The sequence below is a fragment of the Esox lucius genome, chromosome 20, assembly GCF_011004845.1.
Source record: "Esox lucius isolate fEsoLuc1 chromosome 20, fEsoLuc1.pri, whole genome shotgun sequence".
In the NCBI taxonomy this organism is placed as follows: Eukaryota; Metazoa; Chordata; class Actinopteri; order Esociformes; family Esocidae; genus Esox; species Esox lucius.
In genome coordinates this window covers 19,455,299-19,476,944 of record NC_047588.1, presented here as the reverse complement: position 1 = coordinate 19,476,944, position 21,646 = coordinate 19,455,299, and the positions used below count along the sequence as shown (strand labels likewise).

General features: G+C 42.3%; 1 protein-coding gene across 6 annotated transcripts in view; it reads right to left on the bottom strand.

The window, feature by feature from the left end:
• The window catches only part of rims2a (regulating synaptic membrane exocytosis 2a), a 193,429-nt gene that overhangs the window by 4,006 nt on the left and 167,777 nt on the right, over positions 1-21,646 (bottom strand). For 4 of the 6 annotated variants that reach the window (XM_034288998.1, XM_034288994.1, XM_034288995.1 and 1 more), the window contains one exon: positions 165-306. In XM_034288998.1, coding sequence (XP_034144889.1) covers positions 165-306 — 142 coding nt within the window. Of the gene's footprint in view, positions 1-164; positions 307-7,924; positions 8,278-21,646 lie in introns of those variants that run through there. The other 2 variants (XM_013139421.4, XM_013139422.4) reach the window with 2 other exon arrangements.

The following is a 21,646-nucleotide window of genomic DNA, read 5'->3' as shown; positions in this document are numbered from 1 at the left end:
AAGACCTCAAAGCTTGAACTTGCTATTTTTTGCCTTATAACCATCAACAGTACAATAAAATACAAAATAAATATTATAAGTGTAGAGACGGCAAGATCCACAAAAAGACAAGTAATTCTAGTGAAGACCTAATGTGATCTAAAACCTTCTTATAGTCCACTTACTTTCCCTCTGAGCTGTAGCTGTTCATGCTGCCATCAGTGGACTCCCTGCTGGCCTGCCTTGTCATCCTGCTTCTCATCTCCACGGCCAAGCCGGTCTCCGTGCTCCTCTGGATGGTGCTGCGAAGCTTCTTCCCACCGGCTTCTGGACAGAACCGAGGGAGAGAGTGGGAAGAAGAGAGGGATAGAGAGAGGATGGGAAGATATAGTAAATCCATTGCTCCCAAGTTTCTGCTGCGCATCACAGGTTTATAATAAAATCCCCCTTTCACTCAAGGGAAATTCTACAAACAGCACGGACACTATTCTCAGTGCTACATAGCATATCTATTCAAAATAATGTTCCACATTATCTACAAAAAGTAGTGTATTTCGACTTCAACTCCCCCCAACACACTCTCTTCCAAGACACTCTTTCCCTCTGTTCCACCTAGGACCATTCAGTGTTTGGCCTCTGCTAGCTCATGCAAGGTGACAGATGTCTGCCCCTATTAGACTGGTTAGACATTTCCTCCACATCTATGTGACAGCAGGCCCTGTATGTGTGAGTGTGTATATACGTGGGGGGGTGGGGGGGGCTGAATGGGAGTCTATGTATCCCACCATGGAGAGGAGGGGGGAGAGGAGGGGTGTAGTTACACTGTATGAACAGGTACTTTAAGAGAATAACATAAACAACTGGGTCTGTCAATACAGTCTTATCCTTTAACCCAGGTAAAGAGAATGTGGCAGGGACGACTGCTCAACACACTGCCAGGGAATGCTTGAATGTGGCAGGCACGACTGCTCAACACACTGCCAGGGAATGCATGAATGTGGAAGGGACAACTGCTCAACACACTGCCAGGGAATGCATGAATGTGGCAGGGAAGACTTTTCAACACACTGCCAGGGAATGCATGAATGTGGCAGGGACGACTGCTCAACACACTGCCAGGGAATGCATGAATGTGGCAGGGACGACTGCTCAACACACTGGCAGGGAATGCATGAATGTGGCAGGGACAACTGTTCAACACACTGCCAGGGAATGCATGAATGTGGAAGGGACAACTGCTCAACACACTGCCAGGGAATGCATGAATGTGGCAGGGACGACTGCTCAACACACTGCCAGGGAATGCTTGAATGTGGCAGGCACGACTGCTCAACACACTGCCAGGGAATGCATGAATGTGGAAGGGACAACTGCTCAACACACTGCCAGGGAATGCATGAATGTGGCAGGGACGACTGCTCAACACACAGCCAGGGAATGCATGAATGTGGCAGGGAAGACTGCTCAACACACTGCCAGGGAATGCATGAATGTGGCAGGGACTACTGCTCAACACACTGCCAGGGAATGCATGAATGTGGCAGGGACTACTGCTCAACACACTGCCAGGGAATGCATGAATGTGGCAGGGACTACTGCTCAACACACTGCCAGGGAATGCATGAATGGGGCAGGGATGACTGCTCAACACCCTGTCAGGAAATGCATGAATGTAAGTCACTCAATTTCTCCATACGTGAGACTGGTTGGGCTTCATCACAGGAAACCTTGGTTTTGAATACAACACATGCTGGTAAAACCCAAAAAACAATACTTCTTAAAAGTTTAAAGAGAACTCAATTGTCCATCATCTGTATTATAATAAACAGAAAATAGTTAGTCACATTTTATAATTCATAAGCTGTATGCTTTTTCTTCCCTATAACACACCCATCTCCAGGCAATTACACTCTGGCCAATGTCGCAAACAGCTTTGCACCCATTGGAAGAACAGCCTTTTAGAGTCTCAGGAAAACAATCCTTCATTTCCAGGCAGTCACTGCTGAGGCCTGAGGACTGGCATCTCAGATATTGAATGACATCTGCCTAGTCTTCAGCACAGACAAAGGAGACTGGAGACATATGAGATGTCAGTGACGTCTAAAAACATCTAAAGACCTTCCAGTGTGACAGGCAGTCAGGCTCTCACCATGCAAAAAAACACCTGAACCCATTTAATGATAGATTTGCTGGAAGATCAGCTGAATGAATCAAGGAACATTCATTGAGCTAAATACAAGGCCAACCCTACCACTTTATGTGCTGCAGTAGGGACCTGTATTGTACTACATCATGGAAGCCTTTTGGGGGGATCTCCATAGCAGAACTACTGTACCGAGGCTACACTGATAGCCAGGTTACAAGTTTGCAAAAAGTTATGGAAAAACTGACTTGGGACATACAGTGGATATAAAAAGTCTACACACCCCTGTGAAAATGCCAGGTTTTTGTAATGTAAAAGAATGAGACAAAGATAAATCATGTCGGAACATTTTCCACTTTTAATGTGACCTATAACATGAACAATTCAATTATAAAAAAAACTGAAATCTGAAAAATAAAAACCTTACAATAACCTGGTTGCATAAGTGTGCACACCCTCTCATAACTGGGGATGTGGCTGTGTTCAGAATTAACCAATCACATTCAAACTCATGTTAAATAGAAGTCATTACACACCTGCCATCATTTAAAGTGACTCTGATTAACCTTTTCACGCGGGAGTTTCAAATATGCCTTAACGGCCCCCCAGCGTGAGTTCTTTTTGCGCGAGTTCCAGAATTTGATTGTGACGTCACAATACATTTAATCTGCAGCTTCCCAAAAACACCACGCTGCTTACTAGTTATGCATCTAGTTTTTTTATTTCAATTATATTAACAAACCTCTACAGTAGTAACTGTTAAAAATTTATATTGAATAATTATGAACCAATCTTAAAAATGCAGTCCTTTTTCTAAAGATCGCAGCGAGAAAGATACTGAAACGCTTCACTTGTTTTATCAATAAAACATACGCAATCTATCAGGCAATAGGTGGTGTGTACATTTATTTACGTAAGTATTCATAAGTTGTCAAAAATATTAATTCCGATTCTTGCATTTTTGGACAAATGCGATCAGTGAAAAATTTGATTTTTGAAGATTACGTTTTTCTCAACAAAAGTTTTGCTGTAATAAGGTTTTTGTTTGCGCCATTGGTTCACTACTAGATCTGCCAATTGAGCTATTGTGCATGAACCCTACCAAAAGAAACTGACTGGATTAACCCCACGTTAGCTACATGCATTGAGTGGTGTTCAGACGGTTGACATGAACAGTCACTTTGCCAGGTAAGGAAAACTACATACTGTACATTGCATTGCAAGCTTCTCTTTTTGACTCGAATTCAAAGAGCTGCAAAAGCTGGTTTAAGTGTAACTGTAGCTAGCTAGCAAACGTCAGCTAACCGCTAACAAACGTCAGCTAACCGCTAACTAACAAAGTGTGACCTGTAATGCAGTGCAGCTAAAATGAAGATCATAGTTTTCCCAGGATGGCAAATCTGTCTGAAAGACTGGCAAATGTAAATGACCATCAGGTCTTAGAGTTACTCACCTTTGGTTGATAAAAAGCATAGCAGGACCCTCAACGGGTAACGGAACTTCTAGAAAGTTTTTACACATTTATTTTGACCTGTTGTCAGCTCTTTCAGGAAATGGTTAGATGCTCTATAGTATTTGCTAATATCATTCGTTTTTGCGTATTATGTTAATGGTAGAAAATATAACGGCTAGTGTTGGCTGCCTGTTGGTACATAAGTAACCCTTTTTTATGCTTGCTACCTGGTTAATATCATATTGTGGTCTAGAAACAAGTACAATCAGGAAATAAAGTTATAAACGCTGTTTGAGCTAAATGAGAGTAAATAACAGCGCGGTCTGGCCAGCCATTGTTACGTCACTCGTACCTAGGCGTTCTAATGGTGCGTTCTAAACAATACGTTCTAATCACACCGGTGTGATCGTACGCTTCAGGGACCACTCTAGACTGATCACACCGGTGTGATCGTACGCGTCAAAGGGTTAATCACAAATAAAGTTCAGCTGTTCTAGATTTTATTATGATTTGTTGAATCTCAGAGCAAAAGCCATGGTCCACAGAGAGCTTCCAAAGCATTAGAGGGATCTCATTGTTGAAAGATATCAGTAAGGAGAAGGGTACAAAAGAATTTCAGAAGAATTAGAAATTCCATGGAACACTGTGAAGACAGTCATCATCAAGTGAAGAAAATATGGCATAACAGAGACATTACCAAGAACTGGACGTCCCTCCAAAATTTATGAAAAGACAAGAAGAAAACTGGTCAGGGAGGCTTCCAAGAGGCATACAACAACATTAAAGGAACTGCAGGAATTTCTGGCAAGTACTGGCTGTGAGCTACATGTGAGCTACATGTGACAACAATCTCCTGTATTCTTCATATGAATGGGCTATGGGGTAGGGTGGCAAGACGGAAGCCTTTTCTTACAAAGAAAAACATCCAAGTCCAGCGGAAGTTTGCAAAAACAAACATCAAGTCCCCCAAAAGCAGGTGGGAAAATGTGTTATGGTCTGATGAAACCAAGGTTGAACTTTTTGGCCATAATTCCAAAAGGTATGTTTGGTGCAAAAACAACTCTGCACATCACCCAAAGAACACCATACCAACAGTGAAGCATGGTGGTGGCAGCATCATGCTTTGGGGCTGTTTTTCTTCAGCTGGTACCGGGGCCTTAGTCAGGGTGGAGGGAATTATTAACAGTTCCAAATACCAGGCAATTTTGGCACAAAACCTTCAGGCGTCAGTTAGAAAGCTGAAGATGAAGAGGAAGTTCACCTTTCAGCACGACAATGACCCAAAGCACACATCCAAATCCACAAAAGCATGACAACAGAAAAAATATTAATATTTTTGAATGGCCCAGTCAGAGCCCAGACCTCAATCCAATTGAACATCTGTGGGGTGATCTGAAGAGGGCTGTGAAACAGGAGATGTCCTTGCAATCTGACAGATTTGGACCACTTTTGCAAACCAGAGTGGGCAAATATTGCCACGTCAAGATGTGCCATGCCAATAAACTCCTACCCAAAAAGACTGAGTGCTCTAATAAAATCAAAAGGTGCTTCAACAAAGTATTAGTTTAAGGGTGTGCACACCTACGCCACCAGGTTGTTGTGTTTTTTTATTTAATTGTTCACATTATAGGTCACATTAAAGGTGGGAAAGGTTCTGACATGATTTATCTATGTCTCATTAATTTACATCACAAGAACCTGACATTTTAACAGGGGTGTGTAGACTTTTTATAACCACTGTATCTGACAAAGATTAACATGAATGATTAATAATATGAATCTGTCCCAAAACATTTGGTCTCCAGAAGTAGGTGGACTATGTACAATAGTATTGTCTTTTATAAATGGTTTAACAATTATGTACAAAAATACCCTCAAATAAAAGCTGAGTTAAAGCTCTATGAACTTACAGTAATTGTTTGATTTCAAATTCAAACTGTAGGAGTATACAACCAAAAGAATAAACTAATCTTCACTTTAAGGAAGAACGCTATAAATATTTTTTTGACTCAACCCCCGTCCCCCACACTTTCTACCTTCATCCACTTTGCTGTATCTAATTGTACCCATGACACTGTCTTGTCGCAGCAACCCCGAACCAATTTAGGAGAGTTGAAGATCACAGCATCTTCTAACTAGCCATGCACAAAAAGCCATCCATTCTTCTTTTTTTCACACTGAACTTCCAACTTGGAAGTCAGATCAGTGCTTGTAAGAGTCACACTCATTTGACTGACATCCTCAGTTAGCCTGCAGGTGCCTGACCTGCCTGAGGGAGTTGCTAAACCTGTGAGTCAATCCCGGCTGACGACGCCAATCCCACCCTGTGTAATGCTGGGCTGAGATGCATTGCCCCAAGGAGCTCCCAGCCAAATGTCAGCCAGCAGCATTCATCAGTTTTTCATTGTGCTGATTCTACCGTATTGGACAGAATAAAGATGTGTAATCAAGCAGAGCCTGAAGGTTCCACACACAGACACACACACACAGGCTTTGTCGTTGTCATGGTTCGGTGTTGGAGTATTATAAAGATTACCGAGTAGATTTGGGTAAGCTTACACAGATATACTCTGTCTAAATTACAAATTAAGCTACTTCTAGTAAAAGTGCTTTTCCAGACACATCAACAGCAGGGTCGGGGGAAACGTGTTTGTTAATAACCACTCCCCTCATGAACATCTAAAACTAGATGGAAAGGAAGGAAAGATTTAAATCAACCTTTACATTTTTTTAAGAACTGCACCTTTCCCACCTGAAAATCCTGATGTTCCCCTGGCGCCAAAATGTCTGCCCACCCTGCAATACTGCTCACTTAGAAGGAAAACCATCTTTGCAAATACTTATTTGGTCTAAGTCAAAGCTACAGCCATATCACTGCACCAGGCATTCAAATCTTTGTCGTAGCATTCAGATAACTCCTGGGGGGCCTAGCAGAGGGCCCGGCGCTGCTGAAGGTGGACCAGGGAATCTCTGATAGGGCTGTCGTGTCTCGTTGGCTCTAGGAACTCCTGGTTGTGGGTCAGGGAGCTCAGTTCTGGTTATTGGATAGGAATTTGTTCACCTCCAGGATTAAAGGCTTGGCGAGATGTGCATCGTGGGACACCCAAACACTGCGTCTCTCGTACCTGTCTGTGGAGTTGTTGCAACGAGACAAGGCCATAATCGCAAATTATCAGGATATTATCAGGAAATTGGGAGTGGGGGGACTGAGAAATAAAAACGCTAGTGCTCAGCCGAAAGGATCCTAGAAAGGTAAATAAATATTGAAAGCGATTATGAAATGCTTCCCTGCGTACAGCCCTGGTTGAGAAACACTCGTCAATGAAAATGCGTCACATTGGAGTCAGAGAGATATGTGTGGTTATTATTAGTCCCCTCTAGAATGAAACCTCAATTTGAGGAGCTATTCTCTGCTTGAGTCCAAAGATATAAGATACTGTCTGCACATAACATGTTCCGACACACATCAAAGATATACATTCTTCATGCAACACATTAAAGTACACAATAATGTGAGATACTGTCTTCACATAACAGCTTAAACTCATTAAATGTTTAAATAATGTTCAAAGGCTCACCTGCAGCTTCACTTCTGTCCATTAAAGAAACTGTTCATGTCAACAGGGGAAAATGTTTTTGAACAGCAACTTGACTGTATGCATTTTTCAAGTTGACTGCAGTAGGTAAGGACATATTAAAGTGCCTATTAAGAAAGGACATGGAGTTGGCTGGAGACATTTGATTGCCGGTAGTAATTCATGTATTTATAGAAGTGTATGACTAATATTACCTGGATTATTGCAAAAACACTCTCAACAACCTACTCAAAAAGAATGAAGCCATCAAAAACATTATCTTAATCAATACTACCACCACCACAAAGACAATCAAGGATTCAGAACAACCAGGACACCCAGGACATGCCTGCTTGACATTCATATGGGAAGTGAATGAGGGAGTAGAACAGTATTGTAGAACAGAACAGGTGCCTATGGTAAATGACTCAAATGTAACTATGTAGAAGTAGCCTATGATCATCTCATCTACCAGCAACATCATCAGCAACAACACAGACCCAGTTTAAACACACTCAGCAACGAAATACACCTCCCCAAACGACCAAGACATACACATGCTTCACCTCCACCTTCACTCTCTCTCCACCTTCAATTCCAGTCAACCTTGGCTTCCACTTCAGATAGCCATCTTCCCCCAGCTCCTGCCCCCTCTCTCGTCCAGCTCCTGTTCCCTCCCTCCTTCAGCTCCTGCCAAACCCCCCCCACCCTCCCCCGGCGGCAGAGTGCGAGTCTGCCACCGTGTCCCTGAGTCTCAGGACCGTCTCATCTTACCTCCACCCTCTTCGTCGAAGGAGTTCATGCAGGGGAAGTAGGTGGCCAGCGCCTCGAACGACGCCGACAGGCTCATCTTGCTCTGGGAGCGCTGCATGCGCATCCCGGACCCAGGGCCACCGGCCGCCGCCGTGGCATCATGCCCCTGTCTACCCATGGTCACCGGTCCCCTACTGATCAGCCCAGTCCAGGTCACAGGTCAAAAAGAGCTCTGTGATGGAATACAGAAGCCCGGCGAAGACTACTGTCTGAATGGTCTCTGTGTCTAATGCGCGCCCGTTGAGCGTTGAGGGAGATCTGGCTTCTGTGCTGTGCTAGAGCTCTGTGAATGAGGCTGTTTCCGCCGCTCGCTCTCTTTCCTCTTCTAACACAAATGGGAGTAGGGGGTGGGGGTGGGGTGGGGTGGGGGGGGGGGGGGGGGGGGGGCAAGCTGCATCCTGCTCAGCCAATCAGAGAGCTTGCTGCTCAGACGCACCTCGGCTGCCTCTCCAGGCGAATAAGCTCTACCCAGAGATACGATTGACTGAACCTGTTTCTTCTCACATGCATGGCAAAAACACATGCGTGGACACAAACACGCCAAAACAGAGCCGCAGAGGTCCCTGTGACTGCTAACTATTACAGGTTTTCTCACAGCTCTCATCACCTATTGGCCACATGTTGGTCACTCAGAGTTCACGTGATGAAGCCCCCCTCCCCCTTAAATATCTGTCCTCACTCCCTCCCACCCCCACTTCCCAGTTCTCCTCAGTGTTTTTCCACCAAAGATTGCAGTAAACCCCACATACCGAGCTTTCCTACTCTCCCTTTAAATAACACTGTCAGTGCAACTGGGCTGAAATTATTGCCATTATTGAAAGATAATTCAATTGAGGTAGTTCAAATCTACTGTCTGTTAAATAAATATTTCAGTAATTACAAGCACATATTCTACACTACATCATAACCTCCACTTACACATAACCTACAGTGCCACATAACTACTGTACACAACATAATAACCTATTATCCACTATAATCTACCTTACAATACATCATAACCTACACTACAACATAACCTACACTACAACATAACCTCCACTGCAACATAACCTCCACCAACACATAACCTACACTAACACATAACCTACACTACAAAATACCTACACTACAACATAACCTAAATTACACTACAACATAACTACACTACAACATAAACTACACCACAACATCCACTATACTACAACATAACCTACACTACAACACAACCTAAACTACAATATTACCTACGCTACAACATTAACTTCTGTTGACCATCCTAACAGAACCATTACAGTACTGGTGGTATGTGTGCTTAGACCAGATTGCATCAGCTTGGACCATCCTGCCAGAACCACTTCAATTCCGGTCCTCACAGGTGGTCCTAAGAGCCCTTTACAAAGTTTATGAAAACAGTCAAATTAGAACAAAGTAGTGTGTAGCAGAGGCCCATAAGAGAATCTAGGACGCTGTTCAGAGTCACCAAAGTGACTCTGTAGAGACTGGTAAGCACTGAAACACAGTTAAATCGTGCTGTTTAGACAAACTGTCAGAATAGGTACAGTACAGGCCAATTACAGAACAAACACTAAGCTGAACTTGAAAATGTAGCACACTTCTGGCCAACAGCGCTTTACTGTGAATCCTTGAAGTACTTAAGTTATGTTAAACAATCCTACAAAGTTCCCTGTTCTTCCGATGGATGACATGCTCACATTGTGGAATTTAAAATAAATAATGAATGAATAATAAATAGGATTATAACCAGTTGGGCATCACCTGAGCGTAGACGTTTGGAATGTGATGAGAATCCCACCCCATTCTCTGTGTATATTAAGTGGATCATCCTAGTAAGTGAGGCCACATGAACAAGACTGAAGTCAGTCCAACATCATTCTTTTCTTCCACTGAGGGACAACCCATTTCAAGAGGAGTAAGCTAGACGATACTGGTTAAGTAAGTGTAAATAGTGAAATAGCATTGTGAATTAAATAGAAGGTATTGTATTGTCTTGATCTCACAGGTACTCACCTGAATGCTCAACGGAATGGCAAAAAAACACTTTGACATTTATTTCAGCAGGTAAGTATGACTAAAGCACATTTATTTCAGCAGGTAAGTATGAGTAAAGCACATTTATTTCAGCAGGTAAGTATGACTAAAGCACAAGCTTTTCTTTCAACAACCAGAGAGCAATAGAGGCTAACCACATTGCTCTGTGACAGAATCACAGATTTTTCAGCTTGTTAGCTTTCAGCTTGTCACCTTACAGTTGCAAGAAATCTCGTTGTGGTGAAAACTGGTCTGACCTCTGGTCAGATGCTCTGATGCAACTAGGCTTTGCCGTCCCACTTCCAATATTTAGATGCACAGTACATTACACAAGGAAAAGTCAAGTCAGTGCAGACATAAAGCACACGTCCTTGAACATTTAGAATCAGACCATCTCGCTGAGGACCATCAAGGATCAAACATGAGGTTTATAACAGATCTGGCTTGTCTAAATAAAGAATATTCACAGCTGAGTATCAGATAGTAACAGATACAGTAGCAGAAACGTTACAAGCAACATTCAAACAAGATTATGGTGGGAGAAAATGTATATGATACAGCTTCTTTTTGATATTCCCACAGTAGATAAGCACACATTGCCATAACAACCACAGGCTACTGTAAAACAAAGATGTGAAAGTCTAATTGGAATCATCAAGACGTTCCAGGAAATGAAACACGTGTCTCTTTGACCGCATGACGACAACAACAACCTGTTCTGCACGTGCCGTGTTGTCGCAACTACTGTACCTCCAGTGTGTTCAGCTAACATGACAGTAATCATTAGAATACACAGGCACATTAGTACCTGAAGAACATCTGGTAAATTACAAAACGAGTTGCTTAATTTCTCACTTCTGCCAGTCTAGGTCCACAGTGCAGTTCACACTCATCTATAGAAAACGAAAAGTCAACAAATAAAAGCCAGAGGCTGAAATATCCATAATTGCCAAATACATCTGTCAGGACTCCTACTAGTGTTCTAGCCATACGGCAACACACAACACATGATAAATAACTCTCCGGACTGAATTCATTCATATGAATATATGCAGAAAGTATAGAATATAAGAGGCTATTGAAAGTATCCTGTGTGGCAGCTGAAGAAGAAAACATCAGTGTTCCATATGCCGCATCTCCCAACCTTTACTTTTCCAGGGACCATCAAATTCCAATCAAAATCTATTCAGGACCACCATCTGCAGAGTTGCTAAATGTTTTTAGAAAGAAACATGAAATCTAAGAGAAAACGCTATTATTATAAACAATGTGCACTGTCACAAGTATTTACAACTGTCCACATTGGGACATTATACAGAGACCATTATAGCGAGCCCATTATAGCGAGCCCATTATAGAGAGCCCATTATAGCGAGCCCATTATAGAGAGCCCATTATATAGAGCCCATTATAGAGAGCACATTACAGAGAGCACATTACAGAGAGCACATTATAGAGTGCCCATTACAGAGAGCCCATTATAGAGAGCCCATTATAAAGAGCCCATTATAGAGAGCCCATTATAGAGAGCCCATTATAAAGAGCCCATTATAGAGAGCCCATTATAGAGAGCCCATTATAAAGAGCACATTATAGAGAGCCCATTATAAAGAGCAAATTATAGAGAGCCCATTATAGAGAGCCCATTATACAGAGCCCATTATAGAGAGCACATTATAGAGAGCCCATTATAAAGAGCTCATTATAGAGAGTCCATTATAAAGAGCGCATTATAAAGAGCACATTATAAAGAGCACATTATAGAAAGGCCATTATAGAGAGCAAATTATAGAGAGCAAATTACAGCCCTACTGATGAATTAGTGTAGAACAGAGTCCTAATGTACATGCCAACAGACCTGGGTCAGATACACAACATCATACTTCAAACACTTTAGAATACTTGAAATGCATTTAGTTGGCCTTGTACAATGGAAACAATGATATAATACACACTTGAAGCTAAAAAAAGCACATCGGAATTACTTTCAATTGACATTTTGACCAAGGTCTGGAAGTAGAGTACACGGAGCTGAAAGCCTGGGCATACTGCAGAGGGATGAGTGTCTCAACATCCTCGGCTCTTTCCCGTAGACAGCCACGTTTCAGTCATGAAGCACAACTGGATCACCACCATGGGGACATTGAAATACCACAGATATCTGGGAAAATTCTCGAACCCCTCATACGGTTGGAATCCCCTGAATGCTACTCACCCGATGACAACCACCCAGCCAGGCCATAATATCCCAGAAGTGACGCGCGGTGAGGCAACATAAGAGATCAAAGACTCATTGGTCTTCTGGAAAGGGTACGCATGTGACTGATGGGGCAGGGTGAGGCCAAGCGTCAGACAGATCCATAAACAGTCCGTCAGCCTGCGGACTGTAAACACAGCGTAATGGAGCTGTCCTGTCTGTTTACTCTGTCTCTGGGCATAGCCCACCATCATCAGACGGACCACCACAACAACAGCCATTCACCAAAACTGGTACAGATACAATACAGTCACACACACACACACAACCACACGCACACACACAACCACACGCACAGACACACACACACACACTCAGGCCGGATACAGAACATTCCTGGCAGTGTGGATGTACATCTTCCCTTCTGTTCCTGGCTCTTCGAGGAACATGGACGTACCCACCATCTGCCATTGTTTGACAGCTGGCCTAACTCAATGGTACAGGCTCAGTCCAGCTGAAAAGACAAACACTATGGTTTGATTCAGGTCAGCCTGGTGACCACAAATGGATGCGAAAGTGAGCATCATAGGAGAGAAGTGATTCTTGTCATGGTGTATTTATTGTGTTGTATTGTTTCGTTTGGTATCCAACAAACCGTATCACGTCACATTGATATGACACGGTATGTGGTGGAGGAAAAGCAATGTATGGGAATGAGACAGTAACAGTCAGCGAGACAATTCTTACCGTAACAGAGGTCAGTCAGGAAGACAATACATAAAGTAAGAGAGGTCAGTAAGCAAGACAAGCTTTACAGTATAATAAGTACGTCAACAAGGCATGCTTTACAGTAACAGAGGTTAGTCAGCAGGACAAGATTTACAGTAGAATAAGTTAGTCAACAAGGCATGCTTTACAGTAACAGAGGTTAGTCAGCAAGACAAGCTTTAGAGTAACAGAAGTCAGTCAACAAGACATGCTTTAAAGTAAAACAGGTTAGTCAACAAGACAAGCTTTACTGTAACAGAGGTCAGTCAACAAGGAAGCCTTAAAGTAAGAGATTAGTTGACAAGACAAGCTTTCCAGTAACACAAGTCAGTCAACAAGACAACCTCTCCAGTAACATAAGTCAGTCAAAAAGACAAGCTTTACATTAACAACAGGTCAGTCAACAAGAAAAGCTTTAAAGTAACAGAGGTTAGTCAGCAAGACAAGCTTCACAGTAACAGAGGTCAGTTGGCAAGACAAGCTTCACAGTAACAGAGGTCAGTTGACAAGACAAGCTTCACAGTAACAGAGGTCAGTTGGCAAGACAAGCTTCACAGTAACAGAGGTCAGTTGACAAGACAAGCTTCACAGTAACAGAGGTCAGTTGGCAAGACAAGCTTCACAGTAACAGAGGTCAGTTGACAAGACAAGCTTCACAGTAACAGAGGTCAGTTGGCAAGACAAGCTTCACAGTAACAGAGGTCAGTTGACAAGACAAGCTTCACAGTAACAGAGGTCAGTTGGCAAGACAAGCTTCACAGTAACAGAGGTCAGTTGACAAGACAAGCTTCATAGTAACAGAGGTCAGTTGGCAAGACAAGCTTCACAGTAACAGAGGTCAGTTGACAAGACAAGCTTCACAGTAACAGAGGTCAGTTGGCAAGACAAGCTTCACAGTAACAGAGGTCAGTTGACAAGACAAGCTTCACAGTAACAGAGGTCAGTTGACAAGACAAGCTTCACAGTAACAGAGGTCAGTTGACAAGACAAGCTTCACAGTAACAGAGGTCATTTCACAAGACAAACTTCACAGTAACAGAGGTCAGTTGACAAGACAAGCTTCACAGTAACAGAGGTCAGTTGACAAGACAAGCTTCACAGTAACAGAGGTCAGTTGACAAGACAAGCTTTAAAGATATGGGAGGGCGAAAGAATGTTACTCTGCCCAATTAATGAAAAACGCTGACCTCTGTCTTTTCTTTTCTAACATCTATGTATATTATTAGATGTTTTGGAATTTAAAGACAACAACAATTGTTTCAGAATATATAGAATATAATATGTTTCATGGATAACTGAAATAGCTGTCTAGACAAAAACAAAAAACGGGAACTCAGATTTTACAGTTTCATTTACAAAATAATATAATTTTACTTTTACACGACAGTACTGTATGTTTGGATACCTGTCAAAAACACATTAGCATTGAAATTGTACTGTAGCAATTTGCATACAATTAGCCCTACTCAATGTTTCGTCGAGCCAGTGCAATTTGTCAGATCTCAGACAAGGTCACACAAGTGTTTAATAGACCAACTATGTACCATGCATGCACACATTTAGACCCATAGGCACACACAAAGAGTTCCGCACAGTGGACTCTAACACTCAGTAGTTAAATGTTTGGACACATCTACACTTTCAAGGGTATATCTTTATTTCACTATTTTCCATGTTGACATCAAAAACGATGAAAAAACTAATATTGAATCATGCCAACCAAAAAAGAATCAAAATATATTTCATACAGTATCATAGATTCTTCAAAGTAACTTGATTACAGCTTTTGCACAATCTTTGCATTCACTCAATTCAGTCAACTGGAATGCATTTCAATTAACAGGTGCCCCTTGATAAAAGTCATTGGTGCCAATCAGTTGTGTATAATGTTGGTATATAGAAGACTATCATAACACTGAGACATTGCAGAGGATGAGGAGATGGGCCAAGCGTCACAGTCCATATGGCAAGAACAGCTCAAATAAGCAAAGTGAAATGACAGTCCATCATTACTTCAAGACATGGAAAATTTGAAGAACTTTGGAAGTTTATTCAAGCTCAGTCACAAAAAACGCCAAGCGCTCTAATGAAATCTCTCATGAGGACCGCCACAGCAAAGGAAAACCCAGAGTTAATCCTGTAGCAAATGATACGTTTATTAGAGCTACAGTATAAGCCTCAGAAATCGGCAATTAATTGCACATCAGATTGCAGCTTAAATAAATGCTTCACAGAGTTCAAGTTACAGACACAATATCAACTGTTCAGAGGACACTGTGTTGTTGCATCAGATGGTCTGACCTCCACAATCACCCAACCTCAGCCCCACTGAGATGGTTTGCGAAGAGTTGGACCAAAAACTGAAGGACAAACAGCCAACAAGTGCTCAGAATATATAGGAACTCCTTGAAGACTTTTGGAAAAACATTCCAGGTGACTACATCATGATGCTGGTTCAGAGAATGCCAAGAGTGTGCTAAGCTTTCATCAAGGCAAAATCTCAAATATAAATGCATTTTGATTTGTTTTAACACCTTTTTGGTCACGAAATGATTCCATGTGTTTTATTTCATAGTTTGATGTCTTCACTATTATTTTACAATGTGGGAAATACCAAAAATTAAGAAATATCCTTGAATGGTGTCTCCAGAACATTGACTGATACAGCATACATTCATGCTGTTGCTCATAAAGTACAGATATGCATCAGACGCACAATCGAGCAGTGAATGTAACCTCCATCAAAACAAACTGTTTTGTTTGAGTGACACTTGGCTTGTGAGGGCAATGTCTTTGTTATCATCAAACAAAATACTGTACTTGTTAAAAATAAAAGAGGAAACAAGAACATTTCCCAATGCAAATTACAAACATGACCTGAAAAACCCAACTGGCGGTGACTAAGAGAAAACAGACGTCAAAGAATATATTGTGACTGATTGCTCATAGCCCTTCCTCATTCAAGAACACACAAAGTGGGAGGACAGCCAAGCACATAAGAACAGGAAGAGCATATTTTTAGCAGTGGTCCAAACCAAGTGAATGAGTGATATAGGAAGTATATTGTATGTTTAACACGGCTTTGTTGAATGCTGTCTATGGTCCGACTGTGGTCATGGTCAATTGGCTGGACAGTCAGTCACAGCTGATTTGGAGGAACGGGAGCCATGTAGATGTTCGTCTCCGAGCACCTTTGACCGCTATACCACCTGGGAGGGCACATACTGCTCTACTGTTACCAGTGCTAAGGTGCTATTTGTGGAACCAACATGCTTAGAGGCGATGATCATGTTATGCTCAAGGATGCATAAGTCACTTGTTTTGTCCATTTTAATATTTTATCCAAAAGTAATTAAAATCCTAAATGTCTGTTTGCACTTATGCATGCAAGTAGTTCATCCGACACGTCACCATGGATGATGGGTGTCCATCATCCGTCTGTTTGTTAGTGGGGTACATGTCAGTGATACTGATGGGCCATCCGTCTGTTTGTTAGTGGGGTACATGTCAGTGCTACTGATGGGCCATCCGTCTGTTTGTTAGTGGGGTAAATGTCAGTGATAATGATGGGCCATCCGTCTGTTTGTTAGTGGGGTACATGTCAGTGATAATGATGGGCCATCCGTCTGTTTGTTAGTGGGGTACATGTCAGTGATAATGATGGGCCATCCGTCTGTTTGTTAGTGGGGTACATGTCAGTGATACTGATGGGCCATCCGTCTGTTTGTTAGTGGGGTACATGTCAGTGATACTGATGGACCATCTGTCTGTTTGTTAGTGGGGTACATGTCAGTGATAATGATGGGCCATCCGTCTGTTTGTTAGTGGGGTACATGTCAGTGATACTGATGGGCCATCCGTCTGTTTGTTAGTGGGGTACATGTCAGTGATAATGATGGGCCATCCGTCTGTTTGTTAGTGGGGTACATGTCAGTGATACTGATGGGCCATCCGTCTGTTTGTTAGTGGGGTACATGTCAGTGCTACTGATGGGCCATCCGTCTGTTTGTTAGTGGGGTACATGTCAGTGCTACTGATGGGCCATCCGTCTGTTTGTTAGTGGGGTAAATGTCAGTGATAATGATGGGCCATCCGTCTGTTTGTTAGTGGGGTACATGTCAGTGATAATGATGGGCCATCCGTCTGTTTGTTAGTGGGGTACATGTCAGTGATACTGATGGGCCATCCGTCTGTTTGTTAGTGGGGTACATGTCAGTGATACTGATGGGCCATCTGTCTGTTTGTTAGTGGGGTACATGTCAGTGATAATGATGGGCCATCCGTCTGTTTGTTAGTGGGGTACATGTCAGTGATAATGATGGGCCATCCGTCTGTTTGTTAGTGGGGTAAATGTCAGTGATAATGATGGGCCATCCGTCTGTTTGTTAGTGGGGTACATGTCAGTGATAATGATGGGCCATCCGTCTGTTTGTTAGTGGGATACATGTCAGTGATACTGATGGGCCATCTGTCTGTTTGTTAGTGGGGTACATGTCAGTGATACTGATGGGCCATCTGTCTGTTTGTTAGTGGGGTACATGTCAGTGATACCGATGGGCCATCCGTCAGTGTGACACGTTACAAATCCGTGTTCGGCTATTGTCAGCCCCCCTTGAACAAAACATCTTCCTGTGGTCGACCATGAGTGGAATGTGAACGGAAATGTGAGGAGTTTGGTAAAAGTTCAAATTTTCATATTAAATATAAAATTCAGCAAGGTCAATGATTTCATCTTTTGCAAGTTAGAGGAGAGATGAGGAGAGAATGTGAGAAAAATCATGTTGGTAGTGATAAAGAAAGACAAAAAGACAGGTAGGTGTGGGGTGGGGTGTTGGTGAAAGAAACAGAGAAAAGGCCAAAGAAACATTGAGGTGACTATGAAAACATGTACCTTTAATGCAAATGTACTGAATACAATCTCACTCTCATGTCACAGCTATTCTACCAACAAGTACCAACTGAACGTTACTCTCAGTAAACCGTGGCTTGTAAGCCAGCTAACTAGTCTGTTACCCCCCCAACATAAAAAATGCAAAATGCATAAAAAAATGTGGTCCCTAATGAAAACATATTGGAACCCATGGTGTGGACTACCTGGAAGCAGCATTATAAAGATAGATGCAGTGTAGTGTAGACTACTTGGAAGCAGAATTATAAAGATATATGCAATGTGGTGTAGACTACCTGGGAGCAGCTTTATAAAGATAGATGCAGTGAGGTGTAGACTACCTGGGAGAAGCATTATAAAGATAGATGCAGTGTGGTGTAGACTAACTGGGAGCAGCGCCATAAAGATAGATGCAGTGTGGTGTAGACTACCAGGGAGAAGCGTTATAAAGATAGATGCAGTGTGGTGTAGTCTACCTGGGAGTAGCATTTTAAAGATAGATGCAGTGTGGTGTAGACTACCTGGGAGCAGCATTATTAAGATAGATGCAGTGTGGTGTAGACTACCAGGGAGCAGCTTTATAAAGATAGATGCAGTGTGGTGTAGACTACCTGGGTGCAGCATTATCAAGATATATGCAGTGTGCTATATTATTTTGCTGGGGGATATGAGGAATGCACTTCTAACTTTTCTCAGCCTCCTCCAGTTTTACATTTTAGGAGGAGATGAGGTCCTGGTCCACACCTGCGGAGAACCTGGTTTGGGGGGCCCGTTGCTGTACCTGTCCTTGTCCACCTGGTCATAATTTTGACCTAGTCTAAAATCAAATAGACTCTGGATTTAGCCCAGATACATTTATTAATTATTCCAGTTGGACTCTTATTATCTCACCTGGCACAGCCAGAAGAGGACTGGTCACCACTCTGAGCCTGGGTCCTCTCTAGGTTTCTTCCTAAAATTCGGCCTTCTTGGGGAGTTTTTCCTAGCCACTGAAATTCAACACTACTGTTGTTTGCTCCTTGGGGTTTAAGGCCGGGTGTCTCTGTAAAGCACTTTGTGACAACTGCTGTTGTAAAAAGGGCTTTATAAATACATTTGATTGATTGATGGTGTAGACTACCTGGGAGCAGGATTATAAAGGCAGGTGCAGTGTGGTTTAGACTACCTGGGAGCAGCATTATAAAGATAGGTTTAGTGTGTTGTAGACTACCTGGGAGAAGTGGTGCTCCATGCATCATCCTCAACATGATGTGTCTGGCCAGGTCTCCTCCGAGATTAATTAGCAACAAGCTATGAGAGGGGATAGTGTGATTCAGATTGTATGTGTTTGCGGTTGGAACCCAGACTGGAGAAGACGGATGACTATATTCTAGAAGCTCAAAGTTCAGCTATTTTCCTGCATAGAACAGACATTTACCCAAGGGACTTTAGTGCACACAATCTACATCCCAGTCACAACTAAAGCGGTGAGGTCGGTTTGTTCATAATCCATACTGGACTGCTAGTGTGTTTCTTTCCAATGAATCCTTTTGAAACATAGTGAGATATCTATCTGCACGTCAAGTGAACTATCAGAAACTGCACAGTGGTGGAAGGTTTTGGGGCAGTTTTCCCAGTTAGACCCTTTCAGGATTGGGAACAGAATCCAGGCTGAGCCTGGCTGAGTACACAGGGCATTTCTTGACTTTGCATCAGTGTTAAATCCATGGGCTTTTGGATGAAGAGGAAGTCTTACTGTTTGACATGATCTTAAAGTACAATAGCTAGCTAAGATGTGTAGGTTTCTAAGCCATATTAAGTAGAGTATCTCTGAAAGCATCATAATGTAAATGCTGTTGAAAGCTCAAAATGGCAAGCTATTGACACTATCATCATCAGCAAATAGTATTAGGACAATTTGCCTGGAAAGATGCAGAGCTGTAAAATATCAGCAGATTGGGAAAGTTTAGTACATCATGTTTATTATCCAGCCTCCTTTATTCGAGGACATCACCATTTATTAGATGTTTGAAACACGGTATAAGGCAATAGGCAGCAATGATTTTTGAATGGGCTTGCAGAATTTCAGTCACTGTAGTGTTTTTTTTTTGGCTGACACAGATTTGACAACAGCAGTTTTGTGGGAGGGGGATGTTTAGGAAATAAGAGGTTACAGTGTAATTACCCGTGGTTTGAAGACTGCTGAACCAGGTGTGAAACAATGGAAACGTTTAAATCAACACTGTTTCAGGAACGCAATGCTAACACACACTCACACAAACAACAAACCCCAAGCATCTTTCAGAACAAGAGTCATTACAACAATCTGCTCAAGCTAACACACTCCACATTGATAGCTCAACCTTGTGTAAATCTTAGGGCAAACATGTTTAATGAACATTAGACTGTATAAGCCTTGTACAGAAAGATTGTCTTTGTCTATTTGTCTCTGTCTGTCTCTCTCTCTCTCTGTCTCAGTCTGTCAGTCTGCCTTTGTCTGTCTGTCTGACACACCTGTGGGTGCCCAGGTCAGAGAGCCAACGCACCAACCAGCTCCTTCATATCTATCCACTTAGATAGAAACCTACAGTTGCACCCTTAATCCTTTTATCCTTTGATGGCAGTCCTCAGGTTGGCAGACAGGACCGCTGGGTATAGGCAAAGTAGGCCAAAGTAAAAGCTCTTCACAGGGGACAACTCAGAAAACTTTCCATTGGTTCTTTCAGAACCAGGACAGGGCTTTGGGAGATGGACATGCTGACATACTTGCACTGACGCATCTAAAAGCATGAAAGTGAAATATTGCTAGTCTTACATTCCAGCTTAAGGGGGAGTTGGTTTGTGCATACAGATTTGACTATCCTGGTGAGGCTCAATAATCCACAAAAGCATGGAGAAAAAAAGAAGACAAACAAATGTGTCTTCTTTCTCTAAGATAAAAAACACAATTTCAGCTTTCATGGTCATAGTTGTGTACTCTCTTTTTGTAAAAATCCCCATGTAGGCACTACAGCTATTGCATAACACATTTCAAACAGATGCGCATGGACCTAGTTTATCATGAGAATAGACAAGTGTCTTAGAGAAAAATACCTGCTATCTAAACACCCCATCAGGAATACTGTCCCAATCTTGACTAAATCAGTCCCTTAAAAAACATCAAAAGCTCACTTCAGCCCAAGTCAAAAAGAGGTGAAGGCAGAGGTTTTGCTTAAAGGGCTGCCGTGAAACCATGGCACAGTATGCGCTCTGAGACAATCAGTAGAAATAATACAGAGAGATAAGACCATGACAAATCTCAGGATGAAGGATAAAGGTGACAAACACACACACACACACACATATATCCATACACATAACCGTATAGACATACAGACACACACAATCACAGAGAGACAGACAGACAGACACACACACACACACAAACTCCCCATCTCCCTTTATGTCCACCCACAATACTAGTCTTTACCAGTCCTTTCTTTCAGGAGTAAATCCAGTTGGCCTAGTTCTTTTTATTAGAGAGGCTACAATAATGTGTTACCCTCTGGCCTTATTCGTTTTCTGGGTGATTTCATTACCTCTCTCTCTTTTCTCATCTGGCCTTTCTCCACTCTCTCTTTCCATTTGTCCTTCTCTCTCCCATTATCCTTGTCTCCCTCATTCTTCTCTCTCTCTTTCTCCTTATCTCTCCATCATTCTCTCTCTTTCCCCTTCTCTTTTGTCTTCTCTCACTCTCTTTCCCTCACTTGTTTCTTCTTCTGTTTCACTCCTCGCTCCCTCTTTCCTGATCCAGTACTAATCAGCTCATAGTGTTGTGACT